Consider the following 17,677-nt stretch of genomic DNA (forward strand, 5'->3'; position numbering starts at 1 on the left):
CCATGCCCCTTTGTATCCTCTGTTTGTCTCATGTGTCCTCCGTGCCCCTGTGTCCCCGTGTCCTCTGTTTATAACTTTGTGTCCTACGTTTGTCCCTGTGACCTCCATTTGTCCCGTGTCCTCTGTTTATCACTTTGTGTCCTCTTAGTCCCGTGTCCTCCTCTGCTCCCCCCGTGCAAAGTAATTCTCAGCAGTTGCGTCCCACCTGATCCGAGGGCGCCTGCAACGATCAGCAACTTTTTCCCCTCCTCACTTTTCCCTAGTTTCGGTTGCGTGTAATGACGGGATCAGCAGAAGCGGGCACTAGGGAGAAAAGCCGCTGATCGACGCGGACGTCCTGGGATTAGGTGAAACGCACCTGCTGTAAATTACTTTGCATGGAGGGAGCTGAGGGGGACAAGGGGACAGAGGACAGTACAGGCAGTCCCTGACATTGCAACGGGTGTGCAGTTCATATTCACAAATGTTCATCAGTTGGGGACTCCCTGTATTTGGACTATAAGATGCAGTGTTTTTTCTCCCGCCTTTTTTTTGGGGGGGGGGGGGGCAGCTGTGGAATGATTGGATGCAGAGAGGACTGGGAAAACTTTGATCCGAAGCCTTCCATCTTCTTAGGTATGCTAACTTTTTTCCTCACTGGAGGTTACAGGTATCCTTTACCGAACACCTAGGTCGTGATAAAAAATAACTCTTACGTAAACCTCTTTCAAAGTTATACTAGAATCAGCGTGTGCCAGGCAAAGTAACCCACCCGCTTGCCCGTAATTCGGTATAATTTTTTGTAAAATTTTGATTTTGACTTGCCCAATGCCCATCCTCCACCACAATACTAGTTCCATCAGTGGTTTATTTGAATTTCCCGCCTGGGCTCCCTATTGGTCTATTTCTGTGGGCCAACTAGAATCCTCAAAAATAAGCCAGGCATTCCAACTGGCCCAAGGGCCATGTGCTCCACTAAGGATGGCTATATACATATCAGTTTTGCCGGATGATTCTATCTCGATTAAATCTGCCGGGAAACGATTGCCTCTATTATACACAATATATCGACTTTAAGTTCCAAGCAGTTAATAGTTGACATCTTTGTCGGCTTGGATGAGGAAGGAGAGCGAGGAATCGGTGGTAGCATCTTGTTGTACAGAGAGATACAATCCTTGATCAAAACCAATCCTCAATTGGAATTTAGCTCAAATCTCAAATAATGACAAAGTGGTGGAATCTAACACGCCTACCAAATTAATTTCCGATCCAGGGTGAATGATCGCTTGTCGGATAAGGGTATCATCGACCTGATTATGGCTATTATCACAGTCATACAAAGATATAATCAAAGACATTTTATGAAGGCTCTAATCTTATATCTGCATTCTTCAAATATTAAACGTATCTACAGACACGCAATAATGGTTGGCCACAACAATGAACGATGAATCAGTCCTTTGAACGATCTCTGAGGAAAGCATGTTCTGTAAAATGGCAAGAGTAGGACAAGTGTGAAGGATTAGGGACAATAGCATAACAATAGCAGTGGGCTGTTTAGCGATCCCACATGATGAATCGTTAACTGATGTCGTGGGACGCCCACACCTATGCCAGATCTTCACCTGACACCATCAGGGAGGTTGACGAAGAATCTAGCTTCTGTATACGCCTTCAATAACACTTTCCTAGCCTATGCCATTGTAAACATACACATCAGTGAATAAGATTTGCATTTTATATTTAGCTTGGTGGGGGGGCGAGATGGGGGTGCCGTTACCCTGCGGCAGGTGCGTTACGACTTGTCGATATTTTGTCGATTTAACCCACGGTTCCCTCTTTTTCCAGGAGACTTTCCCAGCCAGCCTAGAAATGGCAGCCTTTAAACAAGCCAAAAGTCAGTTCAAAACTTTTGCCAAAACCCAAGCAGGGGCCACCAAAGAGTGGGGGATTTGTGGGTACAGGTAGGACAGTGCCTGGGGTGCACCCCATGCTGTTGCCATGTCCCCCAGGAGGGCTCCAGACCCTCCCACCTCTCCCTGATGGACATGCTGTGCTCCCACGTCTCTGTGTTAGTTGGGGTCGCTTTAGCTCGCCCCAGTGCCGGCTCTAGAGGGTGCCCTGGCTCTTTAAGGGTCCTCACCCCTGGCTCAGGGATGCCCCTCTCCCCCGCCGGAGCCCCGCGCCCAGGGGACCCCCAGCGGCCGATCTACAGGGGCCAGAATGGAGGAAATGCGGCTGGTTTCCGCGGCACTAGGACGGATTTCGGGGCTCCCACGCGGCTTGCGGGGCCCCCCCGGGCCGGGAGAGAGGGGGGTGCGACAGCCCAAGGACTGAGCTGCAGGGGGCTGCGGACAGGGGGCTGGCAGAGCCTCGGGGGGCTCAGGGAATACGCCGAGTGTGCTCGGGAAGAAACACAGATAGCTGCAGCGCGGCGCCATGTCTGCCTCTTCCCGCCCGCAGCCGGCAGTCTTCAACTCGGTCCGACCTCAGCAAATAAAAGGCGGGAACCTGCGGGAGGGGCCAGCAGAGGGAGGGAAGGTGCTGAGGATAGAGAGAGAGTGTGACTGTCGCTGAGCTGGAGCTGAAAAAAAAAGAAACAAACAAGCTGAGGCGGAGACACGTCTATTCCAGGCTGAGAAACAGAGACACCAAAATCTGAACCTTCTCAGGAGGACAGGTGCCAACTCTACAGGCACTGGCTGACTCCTGCGGGGACAAGCAGGACTGCTCTCCACTGGGATCGTCTGAGGATTCTGCCTTTAGAACACTTTGTATCCAGTTCCTCCTGAACGTTCTATTCTCTCCTTTGTGCTGAGGGAGAGCTGCTGAGGTTGGATTACTAGACAAGGGCAATCCTAGAAAGTTTTTCTTATTTTTGGGTTAACCCATTCCTAACCAAAATCAGAAAAATGACGGAGAACTCGTCCAACGCGCCAGCTGCCAAACCCAAGAGGTCCAAAGCCGCTAAAAAGTCCACCGACCACCCAAAGTACTCTGATATGATTCTGGCCGCCGTCCAGGCTGAGAAGAGCAGGTCGGGCTCTTCGCGCCAGTCCATCCAAAAGTACATCAAGAACCACTACAAAGTTGGGGAGAACGCCGACTCCCAAATCAAACTGTCCATCAAGAGGCTGGTGACCTCTGGCTCCCTCAAGCAGACCAAGGGGGTCGGGGCATCCGGGTCGTTCCGACTGGCCAAGTCCGACGAGCCAAAGAAACCCACCAAGAAACCCAAGAAGGAAGTCAAGAAAGCAGCTGCTGCGCCCAAAAAAGCGGCCAAGCCTAAAAAGGCTGCCAAGTCCCCGGCCAAAGCCAAGAAGCCCAAAGTGGCCGAAAAGAAGGTGAAGAAGGTGGTGGCGAAGAAGAAGCCAGCACCTTCTCCTAAAAAGGTCAAGAAGACAAAGACTGTTAAAGCCAAACCTGTAAAAGCGCAAAAGGTGAAGAAGGCTAAACCATCCAAGCCCAAGGCGAAAGCTACTCCTAAAAAATCTGGCAGAAAGAAGTGAATGAAGCTGATCTAGTCTTTGGACAGCTCCTAACTACTCGTGTACATAGTTTTATAACATTTTAACCTTTTCTCCTCCAGTGCAACTTTATACAGATGATCCTTGTAATTCCTGAGGGGACTATACATATATTTATGTACATTTTTTTTTCCTTTTTAATATTTTTGAGGGGGGGAATCTAAAAATTGTTGATTGAAATGTTGTTTTCTGCACTTAATTAGTCAGTTTAGGGAATCAGATTCACAATTTTTTTTTTTTTTATATTGTTGCAGCTATAGGAATAACAAAACAAATGATCTTTATGATTTAGGGTACATTTGCATTTTATGTATCGAAGCACTTGTCAATGGAATTTCGTACTGTTCTACTTCTATGTAATTTATTTGTTCTTCTTTCCTAAAGTATAATCATGTCCTATTCAAATTAAATGTTAGGAATCATGAGCAAGAGTTATTTGCTGATGCCGGATCTATAAAAAGCTTGAGGTTTGAAGCTATTTCTTAAAAAAAAAAACAATATAGGACAGATCGGGTCTTTCGAAAGTGTGTAGCTGAAAAAAAAAATGCTATAACTATGAAATTCTGCTTAGGTGCTGTATTTTGAGGAGACCTTTCTATTTTAGTTTTGTAAGTTACATGTTGTGAACATTTCTACATGAATTTTTTTTTTCCTGTTTTCGTCCAGGTATCTTCTACAAGATTGTAAATTGTATTACTGTATTTGCAACATCCATGTCTGAGTTACGTTAGCCAGCTTTTGCTAGCGTGCGGGGTAGAGTAAACAATGTAAAGACTGCAGCGCAGGTTAAAACAATATGTGAGAAGTTGTTATCCTATACGCTAGGTATACACCATGGAAATACCCACCAGATCGACGGGTTGTACCAATAATTTCCTATATGTCTAATCTGCTCCTGATTGATAATGGGATTGATTTTCAGATCAGTTATCGATCGAGAGCAGATCAAACATGTTGGAAGCTATCGGTTTGATCTGTCGATCTAATGTGAAATTGCATGGTGTGTGTCTAACATTATAGTTTTACGAGCCTGAATGGAGTTTGTGCACAAAATTGGCAGGGCCTGATTTATAAAGACAGGTGCATGGGGAATAGGAACAAAGGTAGAACACTTTTCCAAGCAGCTAAATAATTTATAGGTCTAGAACAAAATGGGGATATTGATTGGTTTGGACACTTTTAGGACTGGTACACTGAAGAGGGGTGGGAGGAATCCATGGCCAACCTTTCATCCTGTCAATCTTTCCAATCGATTCCCTGATTGGTGAATGCCAAACCAATTTGCACTCGTGTACAATGGCTTTAACTCGAGATCTAATGTTCTCAAAACGTTCGATTGGGTTTCAGCTATAATAATTCATGGTTAGCACAAACACGTGGTGTGTTTTGGACAGCTCCAATCGATATTGACCTCCACATCCATATGTTTAGTGGCTGAGAATTTGATTATCTCTTTATTTTTAATTGGTCAGCTGAAAAATTGACACTGGTCGGTGGCAATCCAATCCTGTTAGTTGAGTAGTTTCTTAATCGGGAGTAGATTTTGGCTCGTGTGCACCAGCCCCCCGCAGTTCAGTTTTCTTTGCACCTGTGTTGAGAAATCAGTCCCTCTGTGTATTGATGTCTCAAAGTTGACAACCAAACTCCTTCCGTGACTTTTTAACATATGCTGCATGTGTACACAATCCGATCCCCACGGGAGTCCGAGACAGATTCACTACCGTCGCTTCTGCTCAACTTTTATACGTTCTGGAAAAGTTTACTCCAGAAGCGGTAGATGGCAGTCGTACATCTGAAGACTAGCACTTCATTTTAATGGCTAGCAAACTACACAGCCAATAGCAGAGGGGCAAAAGTACTTTATTTCATTTGGCAGGCTTTTCTACATGGCATTACAGTTTATGATTTATGATGTGTGTGTTGCTTTTTAGCTTTAGCACTGATTAAATGTGATCCTTTGTAATTAGGTATCTGAAAATAAAAAAACAAAATCAGGAATCGTGTCTTGCTATCATAGACTCTGTGTTTTCTTTAATGCATGTCAGTAAAGTTTTGTTTGCTTGTACCTGAACGCAGAATATACGGTTTACTCTTCAAATATAGGCCTGTGCCCTTTAAACCGCAGTGTCCGTTTCCTCTTTTCGGATGGCTAGTCTCTGTAATCCCAGTGGTAATGGTGGCCATACATCAATCGACTTCGTGGCCTATCAGCCATAATTATGATTGAATCGGGTGAAAATTGGTGCCGCTAAGTGCATGCCCGGTCGACGATGCCACCAATTTCAGACTGAGCAATGACGATCAGACATGCTGCAAGATGTCGGGCTGTCGCAGTCGATCAGGTGCACGGCGGTAACGACAAGCGATATCGGGACGAGTGACGAACACGCGAAGCCCCCAGAGCTGTTCCCCCTAATGTCGAACATGCTGCCCGGTGCACTACACTTTACCTGGCTGTGTCCGTCGTTGGCTCTGTTTATACATTCGCCCCATGTGGTTGCCGGCGTACATGTGGGTGTGTGTGTGTGATGTCACACATGCCCACGGTACTCCAGCAACCACGTGGGACGCGTGTATGGACTGAGCCAACGGCGGACAGGTAAAGTATAGGGCATCTGGGGGGCACATTTGATATTAAGTTTCAGTATGAGATTGATCGGTACTTGGTCTGTGGTGTATGGGCAGCCAACAGATCTCTCTCTCTCTCATCGGATGCAATCAGAGAGCGATTTGTTTGATTTCTGGTTGGTCCGATAACTTTATTCTGGTCATTACCTCACACTCTCTTCCTGTTACAGACACACTCCTGCTCCTTGCACGCCTCAGCTCATGGTGTAGACTGGAGCACAAGTATCAAACACAAGGCCCGCGGGCCGAATGCGGCCCTCCTGGCCATTTTATGTGGCCCTTCCAAGCTTTAAATATGCATCATTGTAAGCAGTAAAAGAACGAAAGCTCACTGCCTTCCCCTCCAGAAGTGCACACCAGAAACATTGTCAGTTTTAAGATGGGGTGCAGCAATACCCCCGGGGTACCCCTCCGCAAAATTACGATGGGGCCCCCTCTGGGGATCCAAACCCCCTCGTGTCCCTGGTAAACGCCCCCTCTCCTTTCAACTTACCTAAAAGACTATGGGGTTGTTAAGGGTAGCATCTTGCCTTGGGCCACATTCCATCTTGATCCCTATCTGCCAAAGTAGCACTGGGGCAGGTAAGTATTTAACTACTCCTCTGCACTACATCAAAAGATTATGGGCAGATTCGACCAAGAAGCAAATTTATCTCTAATCGAATCTGATTAGAGATAAATTTGTCTTTTGGTCGAATCTGCCCATACACTACAGGCCGATTCCCGTCCAGTTTCAGCAGGGAATCGGCTGAGCCCGCCGCGTCTGCCCGGCCGCTGCCCCCAAAATGTATGTAGTGTGTGCATTTATACATTATCTGTCCTGTAGCAGCTTCCGCTCGGTGACCGTTCAACTCGCCGGGTAACAGCCGCATACACGCTAGCGGCGCATAGCATTTTGCGTCAGACGCTATGCGCCGCCAGCGTGGATGCGGAACCCAGCGAGGTGTACAGAAACCGTGTGGAGGCTGACATCGGACAGGTAATGTATATATGCACAAACTACATACATTTATATATTGCGGGGGTTTCGTCATCTCGTCACTCGTTCGCAAATCAGCCGCCGTACCGTCACGCACCCGACTAACCAACTTCGGCCCGACATCTTGCAGCATGCGCGAACGACCGTGCGGCCAATTTCTGTCCCGAAATTGGTCGCTTTGTCGGTCGGGCATGCACTTGGCAGCACCAATTTTCATCCAATTCGATTATAATAAACGAATTGGCTGGTCAATTGGTTGGTTGGTCAGCTGATGTACGGCCACCTTTACACTAGGTTTTAGATTTTGGCCCCTTATGTGATTGAGTCACTCTTGAGGATGAGCTATGACACAACCTTTTCTCCTTGTGATATTTTCATACATTGTCAATAAGATGCCCTTTAGGCCACCAGCAGCCAAGAAAATTCTCAAAATAATTAACTTTTTTTTTTTTTTTACAAACTTTTCTGCACTTTTCCAATTGCAGAGTACTACTGAAAAGTTATTTTTAAAGTGCACCTGTAGGGGGAAAAAAGTGCTCGAAATGGGTAGTACTCGTCTCAGTAGAGAAAAGGCTTCCCCTGTCCCCCTCCTCCGGCCCATTCCAGCGATGTGTCCTGTCGGCAGCTTGCTCAGTAGCACGGACCCCATCAAGCTCATGTTTTTCCGCTGAAGCCCGAGCTGCTGTACAGGCAAAGTGTCGGGAGGACACAGTGCAGGAATGACGAAGTGGAGGGTGATGGGAGGAACCGCTGGAGGCTCCTCCCCTGAGGTAAGTACAGTATCTGTCTTATTTGCAGTCCTTACAGGTTTGCTTTATAGGATACATGAGATTGAGATGGGTTAAAAAAAAAAGTTAGACTCACCTTGGGCTGCTTCCAGCCCCTCGGAGTCCCTCGCCACAGCTGCACAGTCAGGCATTTGTCAGCTGTTGTGCATATACGCGGGTGCACATGCGGTCACCCGCGCATGTGCAGAAGAAGCCAACTGAGCAATTTTTGGTGGCAGAGAGTACAGATTGCATTGCTCTCATCTGAGCCAGACACACAAAAAATTTTCCACACCGTTGAGCCCTGGGGTGATGGCACTTTGGAGGTGGCGGCCGACAAAGTGCTAAGTGGGGTGCCAGAATCAGAGCAGGAGGAGGAAGATATGTCACGCTTCCGTACGGAAGCTGAGGAAGATGAGGTGTTCTGTGTTAAATAGTCAACTACGTCCTGACAATCTTGGGGGTTGTTGGCACGCGCCTTCTGAGCACTGTACTTTGGTCCAGGGACACACAAAATCACAACAGCACGACCTCGAACAGGCCTGCCGGGTGGCTTGCCTCTGGCTCTGTCTGTTTTGCCCATATTGGGGGGGGGGATGAAGTGAAAGGTATGCACTGACTTGACTAATACAATGTGCAGTCACACAGGTGCAGTGAACAGGTATGCAGTGAGTGACTAGTATCAATACAATGTGCAGCTGTCACACACACACACACAGGTACCGTGAACAGGTGCAGTGACACTGCGTGCACTGAACAGGTAGGTATATGCAGTGATGTGTATTACAAATGTGCAGCTGCCTAGGTACTGTGAACAGGTACAGTGACTGGTGGTATTAAATATCACACTGCATGCGCTCACGTAGGTAGGTGGGTGCACTGAACAGGTAGGTATATGCAGTGATGGGTATTACAAATGTGCAGCTGCCTGGGTACCGTGAACAGGTACAGTGACTGGTGGTATTAAATATCACACTGCATGCGCTCACGTAGGTAGGTGGGTGCACTGAACAGGTATGTATATGCAGTGATGGGTATTACAAATGTGCAGCTGCTTGGGTACTGTGAACAGGTACAGTGACTGGTGGTATTAAATATCACACTGCGTGCGCTCAAGTAGGTAGGTGGGTGCACTGAACAACAGGTAGGTATATGCAGTGATGGGTATTACAAATGTGCAGCTGCCTGTCACACACACAGGTAGTCACTGAATGTGCTGGGCCTGGCAGTGGCACAGTAGGAATTACCACCAAGGGGCCAAAGGCCAGCTGCGACTGACTGGCAGGGCTGTATATAATGCAAGTGGGCCACAAAAAAAAATAAAAATGGATCACAAGAACAAGATTAGCTCTCAAAAGAGCTGTTGAGGGGTGCTTTTTCAGCAATAAGAATCAGCAAGGAGCAAGCTAACAAGCCTATAAGATCCTAACTAAGCTTTCCCTATGTGAGTCTGCAGAAGCTCTCCCTTCTCTAATTACTGCAGCCCCACGAGTGAGTGAAAAGGCTGACGCTGCTTGCCTTTTTTAAGGGGGGGGGGGGGGGGGGCTCCAGTAGGGAGTGTAGCCTTATTGGCTACCCTGTGCCTGCTGACTGATATTTAGGGTCAAAGTTGACCCTAATTATGTAGTATAGGAGGCGGGTCGAACCGCCATAAAGTTCGCGTTTTGCCAACGCGAACCACTGAAGTTCGTGGTCGAACCGTTCGGCCATCTCTAATAGTGTGGCAGCACAAGTAACATTTTTAAACTAGGCACGCTACTGCTGTAGCGTGCATTACTAACTTACTCGAGCTCCCCCAAAACTAACGGCTGCTCCAATTGTCCCACTCTGGACCCTTTCAGGTTCAGTGACTTTGTAGGATGAGATCCCCGCATTTTGATTGGCCCAATAGGCTGTCTGTCACTTGACAGGCAGCCCACTGGGCCAAAGTGCAGGAATCAAGTGAATCAACCCACAAGTCAGCTAGCTAATTATACAAGCTGTTAGTTGGTATTTCTCCTGTCTGACTCTCGGGGAAATTGCTGATGTTGCTGAAACCCAAGAGAAACTGAAGACGTGTCTGACACTTCCGCTGCCTGGAGGATCCACTGTATACACATTACCATGGCAACAGGGGCGTGAGCGCTACTGTCCCAGTTTGAAACATATTGTATGGCTCTCACGGAATTACATTTTAAAATATGTGACGTTTATGGCGCTCTCAGCCAAAAAGGTTCCCGACCCCTGCTATAAAGAGAGGATGAAAAATGATCTCCTAGATGAAAACTCGAGAAAAAAAGGTAATTGAATAAGGACCCATACCTTTTGGGGACCACACGTATACTGGGCATGTGCGAGTGCACAAACCACACAAGCCCAATACAGTGAAGTACAGGATCAGTACAGTGAAGCACAGGATCAGTTCAGAGAAGCACAGGATCAGTACAGTGAATCACTCTGCAATAAAGTTAGAAGACAATGCATGAGTGGTGAGAATCATTTCCACAGTATGACAGCCTGAAACCTATTCTAAGGTTGGCACTATCTTAACAGGAAAGCCGAGAATGGCTGACTGGCTGTAATGAAACCCCACCCACAGTGTGATGTCAGAAACAAATGTTCCTACAGGATGTAGGTTGTCTGTAATTCTCGCTCAGTTCATAGTTCTCTAGTTATCTCACTTGACGTAAACCTGAAAAGAGAGCTGAACCAATCCTTATCAGATGCAGCGTCTGCGGCCGGGCATTAGTGCGCAGACGCTGACACGGCTGCATGCGTCCTTGATCAAGCCCCGCGACCGGGAGCACACTGCGAATGTGCATAACTTCACGACTATGTCATAAGTGGCCTGCTCCTGGGCGTGCGATCAGTACTTCCGAAGACAAGTGGTTTCCTACTGCGCCCGCAAAAGTGCAGGTTCATGCGTGCGCAGTATGGAGCCACTTGAAGACTTAAGTACCTCTGAGGAGGCCTGAAGACGCAGCCGGCGGTGGAACGAGGAGACGCAGAGATGGTTGGGAGGGCTCTGAGGGATCCAGAGCCTTTCCTCCTCTTAGGCGAGTATGTAACTTTTTTTTTAAAGGTTGCAGTTATCCTTTAGGTTAGGAACACACTCGGCAGAATCGCATATGCATTTTCCGCTATGTGCTATGGAAAACGTATATATGTGATTCTGCGTAGTGTGTTCCTACCCTTAAAGTGCATCCGAGATAAACTTTAACTCATTGCATATTTGTGTTCCTTTCATGTACAGTAGTTTATAGGGCATTCCTCAAGCCAAATACTTTGTTTGTTTTGTTTTAATACTCGAATTCCCTATAAACTAAACAAGCCTCGCCCACAGCTTCTCCAGAGTGTCTTGGCACTCAGACCCATGTAGCAAGGGCTTATGGTAGCTCAGTCTGGGCAGGAGGAGGAGGAGGTTACTAGACAGAGATTTCAGAGGCAGAATGGAGGAGGAGAGGGGAGTGAAGATTTCACAGGCTGAGGGCTGGAGATGCAGATCAGCTTGTCTGTGTGTAATGTGACAAACAGAACATGGCTGCTCTCATTGTATCACAGGAATAAATAATCATAAACTGTTGAAGCTGTTTTCAGCTAGATTTTCTGTGTAAGCTATCTAAACTTTAGTTAAGTGTAATGAATAGCAGAGATGCCGCCGCATGGGAGAGCGGCATGGCGGCTATCTCCGCGTTCCAGCCGGCGGCTGTTGCCGCGCAGCAGCGTGATGCTGCCTTGCCTGGTCCTTCTAGTGCACACAGAGGGAGAACTACGCGCACGCGCGCCAGGTCCTTTATGCTGCTAGAAAGGGAGTCAGCTGATCATGCTGATCAACTGACTCCAGCTATGCTCCGGATTGGCTGAGTGGCTGGGGCGGCGCTGTAGAGCACTTTTAGTATATTTAGGACTTGCTTGTCCCTTGCAAGTTGTCTGCTGTTGCGAACATTTACGTGTGAGCGCTCAGACCTGAGTCAGATCCCACAGTGTGTTAGAACCAGCCGGAGCTGGGAATTCACACTGAGTCAGATTCCATTGATAGCTTTAAAGTACTATTGCTTGCTACTGTTTATGTGTTAGACTAGTTCCCAGGTGTTGAGACCAAGGACCTCACACCTAAGACTAGGAGATTGCTATATTGTTACTATCATCTGTAAAGGTGCGTACACACATGCGACTATAGTCGTTTGTAACGATCGTTCCCCGATCTTTACCAACGACGATCGTTAAAAAAAACGAACCACCGACTATTAAGGCAAACGACGAACGAGCCAAATCGCTACAAAAGAAAGTTCTGTCTCGGCGGATTTTAACCAACGACGATCGTTTGCAAAAGTAGTACATCGTTGGAAACGATCGTTCGTACTAGGCTTGACATGCGCATTTCACTATTTCTCCATGGAACTTCTCATTTTTATGCGCAGGCGCAATAGTTGCTTTCTGTGATGTAACGTTCGTTCTAACGATCAGATCGTTACACACATTTTAAAACTACCTTTACTTAGGTCGTTCTTTCATCAATTAAAAGTTCGTTCGTCGTTCTTAACGAACGATCGTTGTCGCATGTGTGTACGTAGCATTAGACTAGTTCCCAGGTGTTGAGACCAAGGACCTCACACCTAAGACTAGGAGATTGCTATATTGTTACTATCATCTGTTAGACTAGTTCCCAGGTGTTGAGACCAAGGACCTCACACCTAAGACTAGGAGATTGCTATATTGTTACTATCATCTGTTAGACTAGATCCCAGGTGTTGAGACTAAGGACCTCACACCTAAGACTAGGATTGAGAGAGATGTCTGTTACCTGTTATGACCTCTGGCTTTCCTGACTACTCTCCTGTCCTCTGATTCGGTGCTTCCGCCCATCTGGTTACCTGTTGCGAACGTTGCCTGTATCTGGATACCGAATCAGTCTTCTGCTTCTGTACTTTGTCTGTCCGTTTGTTGCCGACCTGGCTTGTCTGACCTTTCTGGCTGTCACCTAGCCCCTGGGTGATCAGCCTTACTGTATACCTGTGAAGCCTGCTCTTCAGGTGGTTATTAGCTGCTATATCAGGCCTATGGTCACCAGCTCCACTGGAGACCATCATGCAGCACAGTCAGTGGGTCTCTACCTATCCAAGGTCCACTGGCTGCAGCACAGTCTGATTCCCTGCTCCACAGGGAATCCCTAGCTGCAGACCAATCATCATCAATATTACTCCAGATAGTACTCCCTGCTCCTCAGGTATCCACTGGCTGCAGTACAGCCTGATTCCCTGCCCCTCATGGAATCCTAGGCTGCAGAAGTGTTTGTATCTCCCACTTCTCGGGAGATAATCTCTCCAATTACTGTTGCACAAAACACTATATCACATTGGGTGTTCTGTGTCTAGCTATACTAGTATTATTGGTGATTCTGCAGATCACCACATAATCAGGTATAGCATCTGTATTATTGGTGATACTGCAGATCACCAATAATCAGAAAAATCTATGTTGCTGACACCAATCGTTACAATAAGATATATAGACAAGTTACTTGTTATACTTAGAATTTTCTCTCGGATCCGCTTTAAGCACATTAAAATCTATACATGGAAATGATGGTATGTTGAAAATATCACAGGTCCCAGATGGATAAAACCATCAAAAGCAGACCGAATGGGATAGCCCAGTGCTGGGCCGAAATTACGCAGGAGCGTAATTACGCATCGTAATTCAATGTAAATTTCCGCGTAAGCGCTACGCGTAATTTACGGTCTTACGCCTAATTATTTACGCGTAAGCGGTAAAGTGGTATCGTAATTACACTGTCTACCGTAATTGCTAGGTATGCGTAATTTTACGAACACTTACGCCTAATTTTACGCGTAATTACTAACGTAAAAACTCCCCTTTTCTAAGAGTAGCCAATCAGTCAACATCCTAAGCAACCAATAGTATCTTCTCACGCCCTTCAGTATAAGCGTACATTTTGACGCATACGAATGATATGTACGCAATAACTGTCACATTGACGGCTATTGCGTACATATCGTCCGTATGCGTCAAAAAATACGCATCAATGGGTATTAGGGCACTACGCGTAACATCGTAGTGTAAGCGCCTACATTACGGTATCCTTACCAGGGGCAAACGCAGGATTTTTAAGGGGGGGATTCCTGAAAGGTCCGGAAGCACTTATGTCCCAGAGTGCTTCCGAAGACAGGTGGCTCCATACTGCCCATGCACAAAAGTGCGCTGGCGTGTTACGGGGCTGCCTGTCTTTGGAAGTACTTAAAGGGATACTGTAGGAGGGTCAGGGGAAAATGAGTTGAACTTACCCGGGGCTTCTAACGGTCCCCAGCAGACATCCTGTGTTGGCTCAGCCACTCACCGATGCTCCGGCCCCGCCTCCGGTTCACTTCTGGAATTTCTGACTTTAAAGTCTGAAAACCACTGCGCCTGCGTTGCCGTGTCCTCGATCCCGCTGATGTCATCAAGAGCACACAGCGCAGGCCCAGTGTGGTCTGTGTCTGCGCACAGGGCCGAGCCTGGGCGGGTGCTGCGGGTGCAAGGCACCCAGGCGCCTGCCTCTGAGAGGCGCCGCCCGGCCGCCGCTCTCCCCCTGTGGCCGCCGCTCGCTCGCTCCCTTCCTCCCTCTAGCCGCCGGCGCCGCGTCAGACCTCGATCAGGCGGCCGGGCGCTAGGACCTAGCACGCCGCACTGATATGCGGAAGTGACATCACTTCCGCATATAGAGCGGGTGCGCCTGGCGCCTTCTTACTGGTCGGGTCGCCCGCTGATTGAGGTCTGAAGCTGCTGCAAGGTGAGGAGGGAGCGGCGGCGGCAGAGGCAGCAGCGGCGGGAGGGGAGGGTTGGGTGCGCTCCTGTCACTACCTAAACGGGGACCCTATACCCCCTGGCTACCTATCCTGGGCACATATTACCCCCTGGCTACCTATCCTGGGCACATATTACCCTCTGGCTACCTATCCTGGGCACATATTACCCCCTGGCTACCTATCCTGGGCACATATTACCCCCTAGGTACCTATCCTGGGCACATATTACCCCCTGGCTACCTATCCTGGGCACATATTACCCCCTGGCTACCTATCCTGGGCACATATTACCCCCTGGCTACCTATCCTGGGCACATATTACCCTCTGGCTACCTATCCTGGGCACATATTACCCTCTGGCTACCTATCCTGGGCACATATTACCCCCTGGCTACCTATCCTGGGCACATATTACCCCCTGGTTACCTATCCTGGGCACATATTACTCCCTGGCTACCTATCCTGGGCACATAATACCCCCTGGCTACCTATCCTGGGCACATATTACCCCCTGGCTACCTATCCTGGGCACATATTACCCCCTGGCTACCTATCCTGGGCACATATTACCCCCTGGCTACCTATCCTGGGCACATATTACCCCCTGGCTACCTATCCTGGGCACATATTACCCCCTGGCTACCTATCCTGGGCACATATTACCCCCTGGCTACCTATCCTGGGCACATATTACCCCCTGGCTACCTATCCTGGGCACATATTACCCCCTGGCTACCTATCCTGGGCACATATTACCCCCTGGCTACCTATCCTGGGCACATATTACCCCCTGGCTACCTATCCTGGGCACATATTACCCCCTGGCTACCTATCCTGGGCACATATTACCCCCTGGCTACCTATCCTGGGCACATATTACCCCCTGGCTACCTATCCTGGGCACATATTACCCCCTGGCTACCTATCCTGGGCACATAATACCCCCTGGCTACCTATCCTGGGCACATAATACCCCCTGGCTACCTATCCTGGGCACATAATACCCCCTGGCTACCTATCCTGGGCACATAATACCCCCTGGCTACCTATCCTGGGCACATAATACCCCCTGGCTACCTATCCTGGGCACATAATACCCCCTGGCTACCTATCCTGGGCACATAATACCCCCTGGCTACCTATCCTGGGCACATAATACCCCCTGGCTACCTATCCTGGGCACATAATACCCCCTGGCTACCTATCCTGGGCACATATTACCCCCTGGCTACCTATCCTGGGCACATATTACCCCCTGGCTACCTATCCTGGGCACATATTACCCCCTGGCTACCTATCCTGGGCACATATTACCCCCTGGCTACCTATCCTGGGCACATAATACCCCCTGGCTACCTATCCTGGGCACATAATACCCCCTGGCTACCTATCCTGGGCACATATACCCCCTGGCTACCTATCCTGGGCACATATACCCCCTGGCTACCTATCCTGGGCACATATACCCCCTGGCTACCTATCCTGGGCACATATACCCCCTGGCTACCTATCCTGGGCACATATACCCCCTGGCTACCTATCCCGGGCACATATACCCCCTGGCTACCTATCCCGGGCACATATACCCCCTGGCTACCTATCCCGGGCACATATACCCCCTGGCTACCTATCCCGGGCACATATACCCCCTGGCTACCTATCCCGGGCACATATACCCCCTGGCTACCTATCCCGGGCACATATACCCCCTGGCTACCTATCCCGGGCACATATACCCCCTGGCTACCTATCCCGGGCACATATACCCCCTGGCTACCTATCCCGGGCACATATACCCCCTGGCTACCTATCCCGGGCACATATACCCCCTGGCTACCTATCCCGGGCACATATACCCCCTGGCTACCTATCCTGGGGACACTGGCTGTTTGTCATTATGTGCATTTGCTGGTGAAAAGCAGTCTCTTGTTATGTGAATTTGCTGGTGAAAAGCAGTCTCTTGTTATGTGCATTTGCTGGTGAAAAGCAGTCTCTTGTTATGTGCATTTGCTGGTGAAAAGCAGTCTCTTGTTATGTGCATTTGCTGGTGAAAAGCAGTCTCTTGTTATGTGCATTTGCTGGTGAAAAGCAGTCTCTTGTTATGTGCATTTGCTGGTGAAAAGCAGTCTCTTGTTATGTGCATTTGCTGGTGAAAAGCAGTCTCTCGTTATGTGCATTTGCTGGTGAAAAGCAGTCTCTCGTTATGTGCATTTACATGGGGAAAAGCTGTCTCTCGTTATGTGCATTTACATGGGGAAAAGCTGTCTCTTATGTGCATTTAGTGGGGAATTTTTGTCAGTAAAAATCTTTTGTCAGTAAATTTTTAGGTATTTGTCAGTAAAAAAGAACGTGAAAGGTTGGCAACACTGGCAGGCTGTGTGGTGCAACGGGAAAGATACAGGCAGCCCACCTTGGGCTTGGCAGGGGAGAGGAGCCGACGTCAGCGAGCGAGAGTAGGGTGGCCGCAGGCAGCCATAAATACGCAGTGTGTGACTGCGTCGCACTCGCAGAGCCTCTCAGCCTGAGTCAGTCCAGAGACTAGCAGACTGTCACTTGCAGGAAGCCAAAGCCAGCCAGGAGCAAGCCCATGGAAGAGGGGTAGGAATGGGGTATCACATGCATGCGTAAAGAGGTGGAAGGTGTGGGTGTGATTAGGAAGGACATGGGTGTGGTTATGTGGTTGGGCGTGGTTAATTTAACCACTCCCATAGGCGCCAGAGAAAATCTTGCACCCAGGTGCCAGGCACCCCAGGCTCACCCCTGTCTGCGCAGTACACTCCTGGTGACATCAGCGGGAGCGAGGACACGGGCGTGCAGGCACAGTGGTTTTCTGACTTTAAAGTCAGAAATTCCAGAAGGGAACTGGAGGCGGAGCCGGAGCATCGGTGAGTGGCTGCGCCAACACAGGATGTCTGCGGGGGACCATTAGAAGCCCTGGGTAAGTTCAGCTCATTTTCCCCCGACCCCCCTACAGTATCCCTTTAAGGACACGAGTGTTTCTGAGGGCTTCTG

The 17,677-nt window shown here is 48.7% G+C and overlaps 1 protein-coding gene across 1 annotated transcript; it reads left to right on the forward strand.

The window, feature by feature from the left end:
• The first annotated feature begins 2,492 nt into the window (after nucleotides 1-2,492).
• On the forward strand, nucleotides 2,493-5,509 carry H1-0 (H1.0 linker histone). Its single transcript, XM_068252122.1, has one exon. It carries the CDS (start codon nucleotides 2,892-2,894, stop codon nucleotides 3,486-3,488), a length of 597 nt encoding a protein of 198 aa, XP_068108223.1. The 5' UTR covers nucleotides 2,493-2,891; the 3' UTR covers nucleotides 3,489-5,509.
• Nucleotides 5,510-17,677: the final 12,168 nt, after the last annotated feature.

The sequence above is a fragment of the Hyperolius riggenbachi genome, chromosome 9 (assembly GCF_040937935.1).
Source record: "Hyperolius riggenbachi isolate aHypRig1 chromosome 9, aHypRig1.pri, whole genome shotgun sequence".
Taxonomy (NCBI): domain Eukaryota; kingdom Metazoa; phylum Chordata; class Amphibia; order Anura; family Hyperoliidae; genus Hyperolius; species Hyperolius riggenbachi.

Coding starts and splice junctions, on each gene's coding strand:
- H1-0 (XM_068252122.1), top strand. CDS start 2,892: ATGACGGAGAACTCGTCCAACGCGCCAGCTGCCAAACCCAAGAGGTCC.